General features: G+C 41.4%; 1 protein-coding gene across 1 annotated transcript; it reads right to left on the bottom strand.

Moving 5' to 3' along the window:
* Positions 1-474: 474 nt before the first annotated feature.
* On the bottom strand, positions 475-984 carry LOC126720237 (uncharacterized). The gene has a single exon (XM_050422579.1). It carries the CDS (start codon positions 982-984, stop codon positions 475-477), a length of 510 nt encoding a protein of 169 aa, XP_050278536.1.
* Between the last annotated feature and the right edge of the window lie 15793 nt (positions 985-16777).

Genomic DNA, 16777 nt, shown 5'->3' on the forward strand with positions numbered 1-16777 from the left:
TCTGAGGAGTAGCCAACACAGAAATTAGTATACAACCCACAGTAATTAATAAATTGAATTGACAAATACAGAAGAGCCTTCAGGCTTGCCTGCTTAAATGAGGAGCATTTACAGTTACACCTTGGCGACAATTACAAATCTGCAGCAAAACATATACAGTTAGGGAAATAGAGACCCCATGAATACTAGAATATGTACACCACAAACAATAAGATTGAAAGAACACCAAAACTGGGACAAAAGACTTGGAATGGTAATATGTAGGAGTTAAGACTAACTGCAACTACTTGAAGAAGTAATCACAAGATTGCCCAAAGTGGAGCTAAATTTGATACAATGGTATTACTATCATGGTTCCAATCTACAAATTACTGCCCACATCTTAATTATAACTCATATAATGTAATATCTAAACATGTAAAGAAGAATAACTTATGATACCCCCTTGTTACTATGATTTGTAATTGTTACCTGCTACATAGCACCATGGCTTGTTGAAGCCATATTTCGAGTTGGACATGTACGACGGTTATGACCCTCTTGGCGACACAACCCACACTTCAACTTTGGTCCATTCTCAATCCACAATGAGGTTGGCAACTCCCTATCCTCGTCATCCATCTCATTGCGGATTCTCATGGACTTTGGCCGACCTTTCTCACGGATCAACCGCTGGTTTGGCATCACGGTTCTCCTTTCTGCTGGCTCCGGCCATTCTAACCTATCTTTTAGTGGTTGGAATATAAGCTCATAGCTGTGATACCGTTCTTCAAGGCGGTAGAAATGATCCATATACTCAGTGGCATCATGGTTGTGTTTGGCACAAACTGCTATCAAGTGGGAACAGGGGATCTTGTTTGCTTCCCATTTGCCGCACATGCATGTCATGTCTATGAGGGAAACCCTATGGGTGTGATCTCCCCTGCCAGTGTTCAACAGTGAAGACTGTGTCTCCACTGTATATAACCGTTGTTGCGCACTCATCCTTCTAACAATATGGAGCTTCGCCTTCTCTTGATTTTCCTCGAACTTGTCATAGGCATATTTGCACTACACTTGCCCCTCTTCCAACTTCTCTAGGGTTTTGTTTCGACGTTCATCAAAGTATGAGTTCACCTTGTAAAATGTAAACTTCACCATTGCAGTTATGGGCAAGCTACGTGCGCCCTTAAGTACCCCATTGAAGCACTCTGACAGGTTGGTTGTCATTGCCCTATATCGGTGCCGATGGTCATGTACAAGTGTCCACTTTTCTTGATTTACCTCCTTAAGATAGTCGTACGCAGCCGGGTTGACATTCTTGATGCAATCCATGGTGTTCTCAAACTTCCTAACTTGATTCGCAGTTGCTGCGTTCCATACCAAGTTCTTCAACGGCACACTATTGAAGTTAGTGTTAACATTGCTTACTAAATGGCGGAGGCAATACCAGTGATGGGTTAAGGGAGGTTGCAAGTAGCCCCTAGTGGTGTCATTGAAGCATGATTGTATCCCACGATGCCTGTCGGATATTATACACAAATTGGTCCGGTCTGTAACATAGGTCAACAGGCATGCCAAGAACCATCCCCATGTCTCCGTGCGTACGACTCGTCAAAATCCCCGTAAATACGTGCAACTGCCTTCTGTTTGGCTTCCCAAACCTTGTACATAGTTACATCATGCCCATGCCTTGCATGCAACATACTACACAAGTCCCTTACTTTTCGGGTTAGGTCCTCCCGTACATACTTCTCAAGTGCAATGGAGATGAAATTTGAATCCATCATCCGCCCATCAGTTAGTAGCTGGAGGGATGAGCAACTATGGGGACCCTTACATGTACTGATAACCCACATCCCGTGCTTCTTGCTGCAATTGGCCTGAATTGACCACAGACATGCCTCATTCTTGCACCGCACTACCAGCCTATTGGTGTCAGACTTGATGACCTTGTATTGCTTATTATGTTCCATAGAGTAGAGGGTCAACACATATTGAACAGAGGCTTTATTCTTGAATAGCATCCCCCTTGCTGGGTGGTCACCTTTATGCCAACTTGTAAGATGTCCTGTACCCAATGCAGGTGATGGGTCATTAATATTGTCCCATGTGTTTGATGTGAACCATTCTGGGATAGGAACTGTTGTAAGGCAATCCTCCTCGTTATTTTCGATCAGTGGCACATCTAAGACCTCCGCATCGTCCACTGGTCCATCAGTATCAATGAACTCTTTGTACACATCTCGGCTGGCATCAATATCAATTCCCCCATCCATATCAGCTTGGACATGCTCATATGTGTGACTAGACCCTCCCACATCATGTGTATTGGTGGCGCCCATCACTTCGGTGTTGTCCAAATGATCAACCGCACTACATGGTTGATTATTGTAGGGGAAAGGCGTGGCATAGGCAAAGGGAGGATGCACGTCAACCGACAATGAGTGTGGCTCTTCCACCCCACTGGCATGCTGTGAACTTGCACTACCATGGAACCCAACAGCCTCAACAGTTACATACAAGTCGGACGCTATGAACTGGGGGGTCCGCTTAATCACTACCCACATCATGTCCACGTCAGCATCGCAACCCAACGGATTTGAGTTGTAGACAACCTGAGTACTCACAAGTATCTAGGGGGCACAGTACACAATGGATATCTTATGTGACTCCTTGTCCAACCGTAGAGCTTCCATTATCTTCCGGTGCATTTTTCTCAAGTGTGTTCCCCATTTCAACTCAATGAACTTCTGCTTCACTGACTCGCCTCTATAGGACAGCCTATACAAGTCATGGAAATACTGTTCCCCATCATAGTAAACGTAGAAGCAGTGACGACCCATGTCAGACCTGGACAAGGACAATTAATTGTGGTTATCATGCAGAAGATAGAGGGTTATGTTAATGCAACAGTAATTAATCTTTTACAGATGCACTATGATGCTATCCTAATTATAGGTGTACACACTTGATTCGTTTGGACACAAACATTGGCCTTTTAGGGGAGACGTGCCACAACAAAGAATCAGGGTGTTTGTAATATCGCTTGGTAAGGATGCAACATGGAGTAGGAAAATGCAAACATGGTCAGCAAAACTTGAAAGTTCAAAAACGTGTACAAAAACACTTTTGAACGTTTAGACCCCCAAAAACCAACTTAACCAACACAAGCAATATGTCAAACAACAAGTGTGCGGAAACTTAACATATGCTATAATATGAAATTGGTTAAACAACTATCTAAGCCATAACAAAATAAACCACAGCAGATAATGTAAAGGCAGAGATAGAGAGGAAGGAAGATGCAAACACAGAGATAACACCCGATGTGTTATCGAAGAGGAAACCGAAGACCTCGGCGAAAAACCTCTCCGCCGCCCTCCAAGCGGTAATCAATCCACTAGAAAATACAGTTGGGATACAAGGACAGCAATAGACCCTCCAAGCCTAATCTACCCAATGCACCTAAGCCCTCCAAGCTTCTTGCTCCAACGAGGTTGCGCCGAACCTTTTTCTTTTCTAGCTTTCCGGATTCCGCTACTAGACCGTAGCATCAACCAATGTAGATTGGCTCCTTCCTAACTGCTTCCCAGAACTCCAAACGACTGTCTCACAGAGATGATAATGGTGAGAACCAGGTTTGGTATAATGCCTCTCAAGGATTTAACAATGGAGAGGAAGAGAGTGAGGGAATTTGATGAGACTCTAAGGTAGAGATTGTGGGTGAAACAATCTGGTTTTTCTTTAGGGTTTTTCTCTCAAAATTCTCTCTGGAAGCTCTCTTTCAATCGTGGGTTAAAAGGGTATTTATACTGGAGTGAAGAGGAATGCGAAACGTCAGGTTTTTCCAAAACAGGGGTGGCTCGCGGCTTGACCTCGCGGCTTGACTAAGTCGCGAGTTCCAGTCGCGAGTTAACCGTATGGCCAGTTGTCCTGTTTTGTCCTGTAGTGCTCCAGCTAGCATGACTGTTCATCTTCCAGCATGCTTGGCACGTGTGCATCTTCTGGCGGGTTGAAGCCGCGAGTCCACCCGCGAGTCCCAGCCGCGACACTCTGTTTTCTTGCACACTCTTGAGCAATCTTCACTCTATCTCACTCACTACCCTTACAATAATCCCACCTAAATACAGGGTTTCTAAATACTGAATTACAAGCAAATTTGGCACGGAATAAAGCCAATTAGATGGTTGAATAAATTCAACCTTACAAAACTTGTTCACCTCGCAGGCTTTCTTTTTCAGAACCCACACAGTAAAGCCTTTCAGAACTGAAAGAGCCATACAATTTAAACCTCAGTATACATTACACATCATTGTTAATATGTATGAATGAATGCATATGTCATCATATGAATTCACCGTACAATGTTTGTTTATATATATGTTTATTTAGAATGATTATATACATATTTCCCAAAAAAATTATCAAAAATAATTATTATATACATTACTATATTACTATATCTATACATATTTAGGAACAATATGTATACAATGTCACTATCACACACACACACACACACACACACACACACATAAGATTTTGCTAATGTATGTCATAAGAGAACACAATAATTAATCATTTTTTGGACAATTTTTTTCAGGATTTTCAATGCATTAACAGTTTTTGCAATTCCTAACAAAATGTTTCAAAAAATTGGTGCCCTAAGCACATACATTATATGTAAACATACCTATGCCTGTGTGTGTATATATATATATATACATGTGATCATATATGGGTAGGTAGCTTTGTTTATATTTACATATATTTGCATATACATACATACATACATACATACATATATATATATGTGTGTGTGTGTGTGTGTGTGTGTGTGTGTGTGTATGTGTATATATATATACATATATTTGTTCATGCCACATATACATCTTATGATATGGGTAAGTACGTTTGTCTATATATACATATATCTATACATACATACATTTATGTATATATATACACACACATAATGTCAGAATAAGACAGTTGTAGAAAGCAATCCAAATTATAAGTAGTTATGTAAGTCAATCCAATTATAAGTAGTTATGTAAGTGAATATATACCTGTCAGGGAAGATGTGCCAGAACAAAGAAGAAGGGGACCACAGCAACAGCACGCCTGGTGAGGATGCAATAATGACAAGGAAAATGGCAGAAGAGTTAGCAAACTTTGTTCACCTCATAGGCTTTCTTTTTCAGAGACCAGACAGTGAAGGTTTTCAACACAGATAGAGCCAGACACGTGCATGGATTCTGAAATGTGGGGAGGGGGATAACATGACTCGATATTGAGGAAATAGATTTTATATAAAACTCGACACCACATAAATCGAGTTACTATTGACAAGACATATTGAAATGACGGCATTTCAGAAACTCGGTTACTAAGAAGTCGAGTTACATGTAACTCCGCATTTTATGTAGGGGCAGATGTTGCTATAACTCGATTTCTATAGAATCGAGTTTTAGCTCCATTTCCTCTACAAAAGCGCACTTCACACGTTAGAAGGTGCAACCACATTCTGGTGCAAAGAATTCCCACCATTGCGTGTTTGTAGAGCAGGATGGGACGAACCTATGTTGTGTTTAACGGTCGTGTTCCAGGCATATACGACAGTTGGCTAGATGCGAGTAGACAAGTTCATAAATTCCCAAACGCCAATCACAAATCATATAAAGATCGAAGGGAAGCCGAAGCTGCATACATGGAGTATTTTCGTGGTAATGGTATGGGCATGCATGGTGGTGCGTCTACATCGTGGGAAACTCCAAACATATCAACCTCAACTCCACCTAGCACTTCTCAAAGCGAAGGAACCAACTATGGCAGTGGAGACATTAGGAACACTTTGTTAAGGTATCAGTTGGAAGTTGCCATTGAGGAGCGTGACCACGCAAGGAGGATCGCAACGTTGAGTGCAAACATGTTGAATGAAGTGGTGGCTCATGTTGTGGGGGATGATGAAGTTGATGCACCCACGAGACAACGTACGGATGCATGAATGCAAAAGTACGACTTCTTGTTGTGGTATTTAGTAAGATATGTATACTTGCAAGTAACTACTTTCGTGTGTGCTTTTAAGTAGAAGTGTCATCGTTTTCCAATTGTTTCACTGGCAGATATGTATATATGGAAAAATAACCTTATTATTTTTGTTTTTGGACTACTTTGGTCTTATTCGGTCCATTATATCTACTTTGGTCTTATTCGGTCCACTGTGGTTTCTAGGAAAATCGGTGTACTACATTCTATTTACTCTATTTGATCCTATTCAGTCAGCTTTTGTCGTACCCCGTCTATTTGATTCATTGCAGTCCATTATTGTGTAGTTACAAAATACTAGATCAGCCTATACACAATGAGCCACGATTAACGAATGTACATGACGTCAAAAAAAACAATGAATTGCATAACCTCTACATGAACGATTTGGAAATCCTCCTCGTTGGAGGATTCACTGCAATCCATACCAATCAAAGAAAATTCAAAGTTTAAAAAGATAGGATTGAAATTATTCATACATGATAAATCGTCCAACATTAGAAAATTATCTAAATTCTTCAAGTCAATTCTGAAAATTTTAATAGCCACAATATAGAAAGTCCAGAACAAAATGACCATGAATAAAAATTGTAAGGTTGAATTTATTCAACCATCTAATTGGCTTTATTCCGTGCCAAATTTGCTTGTAATTCAGCATTTAGTAACCCTGTATTTAGGTGGGATTGTTGTAAGGGTAGTGAGTGAGATAGTGTGAAGATTGCTCAAGAGTGTGCAAGAAAACAGAGAGTCGCGGCTGGGACTCGCGGCTGGACTCGCGGCTTCAACCCGCCAAAATCTGCACACGTGCCAAGCATGCTGGAAGATGAACAGTCATGCTAGCTGGAGCACTACAGGACAAAACAGGACAACTGGCCATACGGTTATCTCGCGACTGGAACTCGCGACTTAGTCAAGCCGCGAGGTCAAGCCGCGAGCCACCCCTGTTTTGGAAAAACCTGACGTTTCGCATTCCACTCCACTTCAGTATAAATACCCTTTTAACCCACGATTGAAAGAGAGCTTCCAGAGAGAATTTTGAGAGAGAAACCCTAAAGAAAAACCAGATTGTTTTACCCACAATCTCTACCTTAGAGTCTCATCAAAATCCCTCACTCTCTTCCTCTCCATTGTCAAATCCTTGAGAGGCCATTATACCAAACCTGATTCTCACCATTATCATCCCTGTGAGACAGACGTTTGGAGTTCTGGGAAGCAGTTAGGAAGGAGCCAATATTCATTGGTTGATGCTACGGTGTAGTAGCGGAATCCGGAAAGCTAGAAAAGAAAAAGGTTCGGCGCAACCTCGTTGGAGCAAGAAGCTTGGAGGGCTTAGGTGCATTGGGTAGATTAGGCTTGGAGGGTCTATTGCTGTCCTTGTATCCCAACTGTATTTTCTAGTGGATTGATTACCGCTTGGAGGGCGGCGGAGAGGTTTTTCGCCGAGGTCTTCGGTTTCCTCTTCGATAACATATCTGGTGTTATCGCTGTGTTTGCATCTTCCTTCCTCTCTATCTCTGCCTTTACATTATCTGCTGTGGTTTATTTTGTTGTGGCTTAGATAGTTGTTTAATCAATACCATGTTATAGCATATGTTAAGTTTCCGCACACTATTGTTTAACATATTGCGTGTGTTGATTAAATTGGTTTTTGGGGGTCTAAACGTTCAAAAGTGTTTTTGTACACGTTTTTGAACTTTCAAAAATTGACACCAACCAACTAAAAAAACAAATAACACAGCTATATAAAGGTTCTTGAATCCCAAACACAGTAAATAAAACCCTAAAATTATGATGTACCTTGTAATATTATTCTGAATTAGAAAAAAAAATGAACAATTAAAATTTCAAAGTTACGTAAAAAGTGAACATTACATGGAATACTACAGGTTTCAATAGATACATTACTATATCTTCCCTCTAGCTAGCTCCACTGGACAAAACAGGTTCATCTCTATGAGAGTGGTCTTGCCACTGTCAATTCTGCCAACAATACGTATTTTGTGCCCTTCCTCAAATGTGCAACTGATCCCCCTTAGAACAAGTGCATCAGCCTATATTTGATCTGTTTTATCAATGATATTCTTAGAATCTTAGCATAAGAACCTTATACATTTTTAAATTAAATATAAAAAAAAATAGTTACCTGCAAACCATGTATTTCAACTTTACCCACAGATGGCCAATTTGATGGAGGCCGGTTCCCTTCGAACGAGAACATTGTTCAGGAAAGTTTGGTGTAATGCCCTTGTAAAAACTCAAAGACCCTCGAACCTAGAAGCCCCAACACAATAAATTAGCCTTATAGATGAGAAAATGTCTTAAGCTTATAATGAAAGTAAGAACGTCTAACAACCTAAAACAAGTTTGTGATTCAATGGGGTGAGACAAAATCTCCCACCTTCACAAGTTGAGATCATTAGGTATTTATTCTCTTATAGCATTTGCGAGAACATGCACAGATTTAGTATTTTACTTATAGAAAAGACCAATGTAAAATCAAACCAAGATTCAACAAAACCAAGACCAGGTATTTATTCTCTATGAGAGTTGAATTATTGAAGAATAACATATAAGAGAAATGGCTGAGATTATTATCAAGATCTATAATTTATACTCCGCCTTGTTATCTTCAGAGAATGTGTTCGCTAAAATGGTTAGCCAAAATTCATAAAATTTTGAGCAAATTGATTAGCAAGGCATTCAACCAAATAGAGGATAAACATAGACTTGCAACTACTTGGAAGGGTAAGCAAAGCCTTGGAAATTTTTTTCAATTCTAGCGTCCTTTAACACCCATATACATATTATAAAGCCAACTTTGAAGCAAATAAATCAACTCTCAATCATGTGAAGATAAATACAAAACCAGTAAGATTGGTAATGAATGCCGGACGGTGGTTCTGTTTTCAACCTTGCATATCAGATTTTCCACCGTGCAAATCAAACCACCAATCTTGAGGCCAACTAAACCACTTTCTTGAATTACATAAATGTAAAATCAAACACATATCATCATATAAGTATCTCTCGAAACTACAAACAAAATTCAACAAAACAAGCCTATTGTTAGTGTATAGCTTAGACTAGTTTAGCCCATTGGGCTTTGCCCAGTATACTGTACTTGTAGTTTACTCCTTTTACTTGTACTGCACACATATCTAGCCTATATAAGGCTCTCTATTGTACATTATTTCACACACATCAATATACAGACTATTCAGTCTTTCTCACACTTTATATTCTTAACATGGTATCAGAGCCAATCCTCTGACTTTCTGGTTCCTGTGGACATCTCTGGCGTTCTTCCGCTGCCCTCGCCTTCATCCAGTAGCCACTGTCAAAAGCGAGTCACCGCCGTCACGCCCACAGTCCCAACAAATCTCGGATCTCATTGTTCTGCTCATCCAACTATCAAAGCAAAGGCATTGAGTGACAGAACAGACAAGAACGGCCAGAAAACACTTCACACGCACCTCCACGCGCCACCTGAAGTTTCTGCCTCACGAGCACACGCTCCACGCGCCTCCACGCGCCGTCACTCGCACTCACGCGCCACACGCGCCAGACCAGACTTCCTCCACACGCCACATGCGCTTACACGCGCCCCACGTCAGCCCTAGTGTGACATCACCCTGCCACGTTAGCACACGTCAGCCGTTGACTGGACCAGACTTGACCGTTGACTTTGACCGTTGACCGTTGACCAAGTCAAAATTTTTCAACAGGACCTGTCTTGCTCAGTTTTTCGCGTAGATTCTGATTTTGGGCTCCGTTTCTGCATTTGAGGTATCTAAATATCACTTTTTGGTCATTTTCTTCATTATGGCTCAACAAAGTGAACGAGATATCATGCGTCCTATCACCATCATGTTGGATGGTCCTACTAGCTATCATGCATGGTCTCAGAATATGACCGTCTTTCTCAAGGGTCGTAAACTGTGGAGATATGTGACTGGTTCAATTCCTAAGCCAGTACCAAACCCTAAGTCCAAAGCCACAGCTGCTGAAGAGTCTTCCAAGACTGCTGTTACAACAGATGATTATGAAGAACGTCTAGAAGAATGGGAGAGTATTGAGAGTAAGATCTTATCTTGGTTTATCAATACCTCTATTCCCTCCATTCATAATCTTCTTCCTCGTCTTGAAACTGTTGAGGCTGCTTGGAAATTTTTGGCCGATCGTTATAACTGCACTAATGATTCAAGCTTGGAGTTTCACATTGAATCAAAGCTTTATCAAATGCGCCAAGAGACAGGTCAGTCTATTTCTAATTTTTATTCTCTGACTTCTACTATGTGAGAACAACTCTCTGCTGCAGATCCTCCACTGGTGTGTTCTAAGGACATTGAGCTCTTTGTCAAATATCGGGATCGCCGTAGATTTATGCACTTCATGATGGGTTTACGTGAGGATTTTGAGCCTACTAGGGCTTCTCTACTTAGCCAGTCTCCTACTCCTTCTCTTGATGCTGCAGTAAAGGAGCTCATTTCTGAGGAGAATCATCGGCCCACTTATCACATGACATTATCTGATCATGTCTTGGCTACACCCTCACCACAGCCTCCCATTGTTGCATTCACTGCTCCTCCGCGAATAAACTCCAGGCGTCCCACCTCTCAGTCTTCCAAAGGTGCTCACTGCAAGTTTTGCCGTGCCAAAGGCCATGACATCTCTGTTTGTCGTAAGTTACAGAAATTTGTGCAAGAGCAGAATAAAGCTTCTCTTCCTCAGGCAGCTGCTGTATGTCCTTCAGATCCATCGGTTCCTACAGGTCCATCTTTGGCTTCCTCACTTACTACGGCTGATATTGAGGCAGTTGTTCAATAGGTTTTATCCCGCACTTCCACTGCCCTTTCTGTCACCTCAGGTAAACAACCTTGGTTTTTTGATACTGCATGTTGTAACCAGATGACTCCTGATGAATCCTAATTTTCTGATAAGGCATCCTTAGAACATCCAATCACCATTTACACTGCTGATGGAACTCCTATGCCTGTTAGTCATAAAGGAACAATCTCTTCTCCTTGTTTATCCCTTAGTGACACTTTTCATATTCCAGAGTTATCCCTCAATTTGCTTTCTGTTGGTCAACTTTGCGAATTAGGCGTAGATCTTCTATTTACTAATCATGGTGTGGATGTGCAGGATCCCCGGACGGGTCAAGTGCTTGGGACAGGCCGTAAGGTTGGTCGCATGTTTGAGGTTCATGACTTGAAGATTCCTTCACAAGTTGTTTCTGCAGCTGCTACCACTGCCACCTCCTCACCTGATCTATGGCATGCTCGTCTTGGTCATCCATCCTTATCTCGTCTTCAATTGTTAGCTTCTCAAGGTCATTTAGGTTCAGTTCAGTTTTCAAAATTTGATTGTACTTCCTGTCATTTTGGCAAACAAACAAAATTGCCATTTAATAAAAGTGACTCATTTTCTTCTGCTCCTTTTGATCTTATACATTCTGATATTTGGGGTCCTGCACCTGTTCCTACTGAGGGGGGATCTAAATATTTTGTCATATTTGTGGATGATTTTTCTTGGTATACTTGGATTTATCTGCTTCACCATAGGTCTGAACTTGTGTCTATTTACCAAACATTTCATAAAATGATTGAAACACAGTTCAATCGCATCGTTAAAGTCTTTCGATCAGATAATGCTCAAGAATATAATGATAAATCTTTCCTATCCTTTTTAGACAGGCATGGTACTCTTCCTCAGCGGTCTTGTCCTTACACCTCTCAACAAAATGGTCGTGCAGAACGAAAACATCGTCACATTCTTGATGTTGTCCACACCGTTCTCATTTCTGCCTCTCTTCCTGAGCGATTTTGGGGTGAGGCCGCACTCACTGCTGTGCACACTATTAATCGTATTCCTTCACCAACTACACACAACAAATCACCATTTGAGCTTCTCTATGGTCAAACTTCTGACTACTCCTTCGGGTTTTTGGTTGTGCTTGCTTTGTCTCTCTTCCTCCTCATGAACGAACAAAGCTCCAACCTCGTACTCGTCTCTGTTATTTCCTTGGTTATGGTGTGTCTCAAAAAGGGTTTCGCTGCTATGATCCCATTTCTCATCGCCTTCGTGTCTCCCGTCATGTTGAGTTTTGGGAACATCGTCCTTTCACGAGTCTTCAGTAGTTTCCTACATCTTCTTCCTCAAAGTCTCCCATTTTTACTGATCTTTTCCTCCCTCTCTATCCTGAACTTGTGGAGGATTCTTTAGCATCGACTACCTCTCCAGACGACTCATCTCCAGTTTTGTCTCCGGCATATGACCCGCCTGTCTTGGATCCTGTGGCACCACCCTCTCCTGAGTCTCCTATTGGTCCTGAACTTCGTCGTTCCACTCGGGTAAGCATTCCTCCCCCTTATCTCACTGATTATCATTGCTCTTTTGCTATTGCCACTCTCTATGAACCTCACACCTATCGTGAGGCTCATACTGACCCTCTTTGGCAGCAAGCTATGAATGAAGAACTAGATGCCCTTCATAAGAATCACACGTGGGATATGGTTGATTTGCCTTCTGGTTAGTCTGTAGTAGGTTGTAGGTGGGTTTACAAGATCAAGACCAAGGCTGATGGATCTGTTGAACGATACAAGGCTCGCCTAGTTGCCAAAGGCTTTACTCAGGAGTATGGTATTGACTATGAGGAAACATTTGCTCCTGTTGCTCGTCTTACATCTGTTAGATGTCTCATTGCTGTGGCTGCTGTTCGCCATTAGCCTCTTTATCAAATGGATGTGAAGAATGCTTTCCTCAATGGAGACCTCCATGAAGAAGTGTACATGCAACCACCCCCTGGCTATCCACACTCAGGAAATCAAGTTTGCCGCCTTCGCCGTGCTCTTTATGGCCTCAAGCAGGCTCCTCGAGCTTGGTTTGAAAAGTTTAGCTCAGTTGTTGCTCAGCAGGGTTTCACTTCGAGTCCTCATGACACTGCTCTCTTTGTTCGAAGATCCTCTGCTGGTATCACTCTTATTCTTCTTTATGTTGATGATATGATTATTACTGGAGATGATTCTGCAAGTATCCGCTCTCTTCAAAACTTCCTTAGTCAGCATTTTGAGATGAAAGATTTGGGCACTCTCAGCTATTTTCTTGGGCTTGAGGTTACCTCATCCTCTGATGGATACTATCTTTCCCAGGCTAAATATGCTTCTGATCTTCTCTCCAAAGCCGGTGTCACTGATAACAAGACTGTTTCCACTCCTTTGGAATACAATGCAAAGCTCACACCCTTGGACGGTGAACCTATATCCGATGCTACTCGCTATCGTCAGTTGGTTGGCAGTTTGATCTATCTCACTGTTACTCGTCCAGATATTTCACATGCCGTGGGTATGGTTAGTAAGTTCATGGATGCACCTCGTTCTATCCACTATGCTGCTGTTCTTCGGATTCTCCGATATGTCAAAGGCACACTTTATCATGGTCTGCATTACTCCTCTTGATCTTCTCTCGAGCTTCATGCTTATTTAGATGCTGACTAGGCAGGTGATCCGACTGATCGATGCTCTATCACAGGTTTCTGTTTCCTGTTAGGTACTTCTTTGGTCTCATGGCGCAGCAAGAAGCAGGATGTGGTTTCCCGTTCTAGTATTGAGGCTGAGTATCGTGCCCTTGCCGACACCACTTGTGAGCTTGTTTGGCTTCGTTGGCTCTTGGCTGACATGGATGCTCTACAGCCCACTGCCACTCCTCTTTATTGTGACAATCGTAGTGCTATCTACATTGCTCATAATGATGTCTTCCATGAACGCACTAAGCATATTGAGATCGACTGCCACATCACTCGCCAGCATCTTAAGAAAGGAAATCTCCAGTTATTCTCCATCTCCTCTGCTGACCAGCCTGCTGATATCTTTACCAAGACTCACCCGCCTGGTCGCCTTCGAGATCTTATATCCAAACTCCAGTTGGCTTCCTCCTTGCCACCTCGAGTTTGAGGGGGGATGTTAGTGTATAGCTTAGACTAGTTTAGCCCATTGGGCTTAGCCCAGTATACTGTAATTGTAGTTTACTCCTTTTACTTGTACTGCACACATATCTAGCCTATATAAGGCTCTCTATTGTACATTATTTCACACACATCAATATACAGACTATTCAGTCTTTCTCACACTTTATATTCTTAACACCTATCGTGTAAATGCAATAATTATAGGAGTGTGCTCTGATGGTGTGAGTAACCATCGTACAACACTAAGAGTGAGCAGCTTTAAATCCTATTACTTTTCCAACCAGAATAGAAAACACACTCAATTACTTTTTAATTTTTTAACGGATACCATGCCCTCAAGATAATCATTAGGTTGTTTCATCCCCAGTTCAAGCAATGAACGCCTCCATCATTTCATTAAAGCAAATGATGGACAAGATTTGATTCATTGGCCAATGACACACACAACATATATATATATATATATATATATACTGAAAATCATAAAATAAGAAGGCTAATTGATGAAAAAATCAATAATCAATTAAATGTTTCTCATTGGGTTCCCAAATTGCTACCAAAATGAAAAGCTAATATATACAATGATAAATAACAATTACAAACCCCAAGAAGCGAAAGGAACAAAACATGCACACATAACTAAGATTTTTGCCGTTTTCAGCTTTAGGTAAGTTATATTGTGAGTTGCTCTAGAACTCAGAAAAAAAAAATATAAATTCTATTCTCCAAAGTTCCTACTAACGAACTTGTAATCAAATGTACACAGATCTAATCATTCTAGAGAGGAGGGGATTTAAAGGAGATTAAAAATAAGAAAATGGGAAGGAGGATGTACCAATCTAGGAATTTTAGGGAAGGCGAATCAGAAAATTAGGAGAGAGACACATACCTAGCCAAGCATTGTAGAGACTCGGATAAATGATTTGCTACAAAGGAGTTGGTTCTGCCATTGATCCGCATAAACTTCGTCATCAAACTCTTTTACAGAAAGTATCAAATTACTTCTTCTTGCTTATCAACAATACCACACATTTGTTTCTCACAAAAATAAAAAAAAAATAAAAAAACAAATTACTCTCTTACAACCCACTTTACTGTAGCTAACAACATACAAAAACACAAGAAAGTTTGACTTCAAATGAATACCAATCCAGACATTTGTCAAATTGCAATCAAAACTCCAAGTGCAGAAAAACTTCCTAATACATCAATAAATACAATACGCCTTATGGGTTTTCTCAAAAATATCAATTTCTTGACAACAAACACATTGACAGTCAGTATTCTCCCCAAGCAATGATCCAGAAATAGATGCATAGCCACCAAGATTCTCCCCAATTAGTAGAACATTTTGCATGCTTATTCCAGTCACCTATACACATGAAGAATAAGCACACAAGGACAATCCGGCTCAATGGCCTTTTCGTGTCCACCATTGCAGTTAGGTCTAAAAAAAAATACTACTTTAGAAGAAAAGTGAAACGTAACTATGCAGTCACCTATAGGCAGGAAGTATAAGCATACACTAAGGCATTTAATGATCTTTTCGTTTCCGCCCATATGCCCTAACAGGTCTAATCTTACCTGTTTCATCAGACACAACAGCATAATTAAATTAACATAATCAATCAAATGCACAGTAGAAGTAGCTCAAGAAGATGGGAAGTGTAGACGAAGTACATACCATCACCGGTCCCGCAATCGGGAGCATAAGCACGCGGGCGTCGTGATCTCCGCAAAGCCTCCACCGGCTCAATGTCCTCAGCCGGTATCTGCTCAATCTGTACAGCCTCTCCGTGGGGGGTTTGAGATGGAGCTGACATGGTGGGGTCCACATGCACTAGAGGTGGGGTGGGCATGCCTGGTGTGGGGACAAATATGCATCCACCATCATGGGCAGATCCACTGAAAATTGGGGGCGACATACGAGGAGGGCCCTCATAGTCCGTGCTAGCACCATGGGATGTAGTGTAGGCTGGAACAGTTCCCTGATGATCGACGCTATGGGATGGCCCAGCACCATCGCTAGGCGTGCATCGCGGTGTCCTACCATCGTCATCAGACAGTACCCAATCAGTGCCAAGCCATGCCTCTTTTGCACCTGACTCATTCCCTTCCTCGTAGATGGGAGCCGACTCGGTCGTACGGCTACGACCAGCTTGACCACCTCCACGATGTCCACCCCCACGAGACCCACCACGTTGCCCGCCACGAACTGGGGCCTGTGTACCAATGTCAACTACTTCTGCTAGCGCATTCGCCAATTTAAGTCGGCCTAGCTCCTCCACAAGCTCTAGTGTAAATGTAAGGTCAGTGCACATGTCAGAACCTTCATCGCACCTCTGTATAGACCTAATCATCGTCCGAACCTACAAAACAAGGGCGTCATAAAAGCAAGAACGCAAGTATGATGCAAAACTTGGATAAATCTGTTCCAAAATCAAAAGAAAAAGTAGCAAACATAGCTAATGAAATCCTTATATTACTTATAATTATGAAGCATCTTTAAAAAGACAGTGTATAAAAATAGGGGTTGGCCCCCCCTGTGCAAAAAATTTATAGTTCCAACCCAACACTCAGGAATTTTCAGTTTCCTGTTATGTTTATCGCTATGCAATCTAAACATTGAGATAATACTTCTAAAAAACACGTATAGTTGGTTGTACATAAGTTCAATCTTAGCATAAGTGAAAATATCAGAATTTCACTTCTGTATCTAGGCTTCACCAGATTTACAACTCCATTAATATCACATTGCAATCAGGACACATATTTTGAAGT

The sequence above is a fragment of the Quercus robur genome, chromosome 1 (assembly GCF_932294415.1).
Source record: "Quercus robur chromosome 1, dhQueRobu3.1, whole genome shotgun sequence".
Classification (NCBI taxonomy): domain Eukaryota; kingdom Viridiplantae; phylum Streptophyta; class Magnoliopsida; order Fagales; family Fagaceae; genus Quercus; species Quercus robur.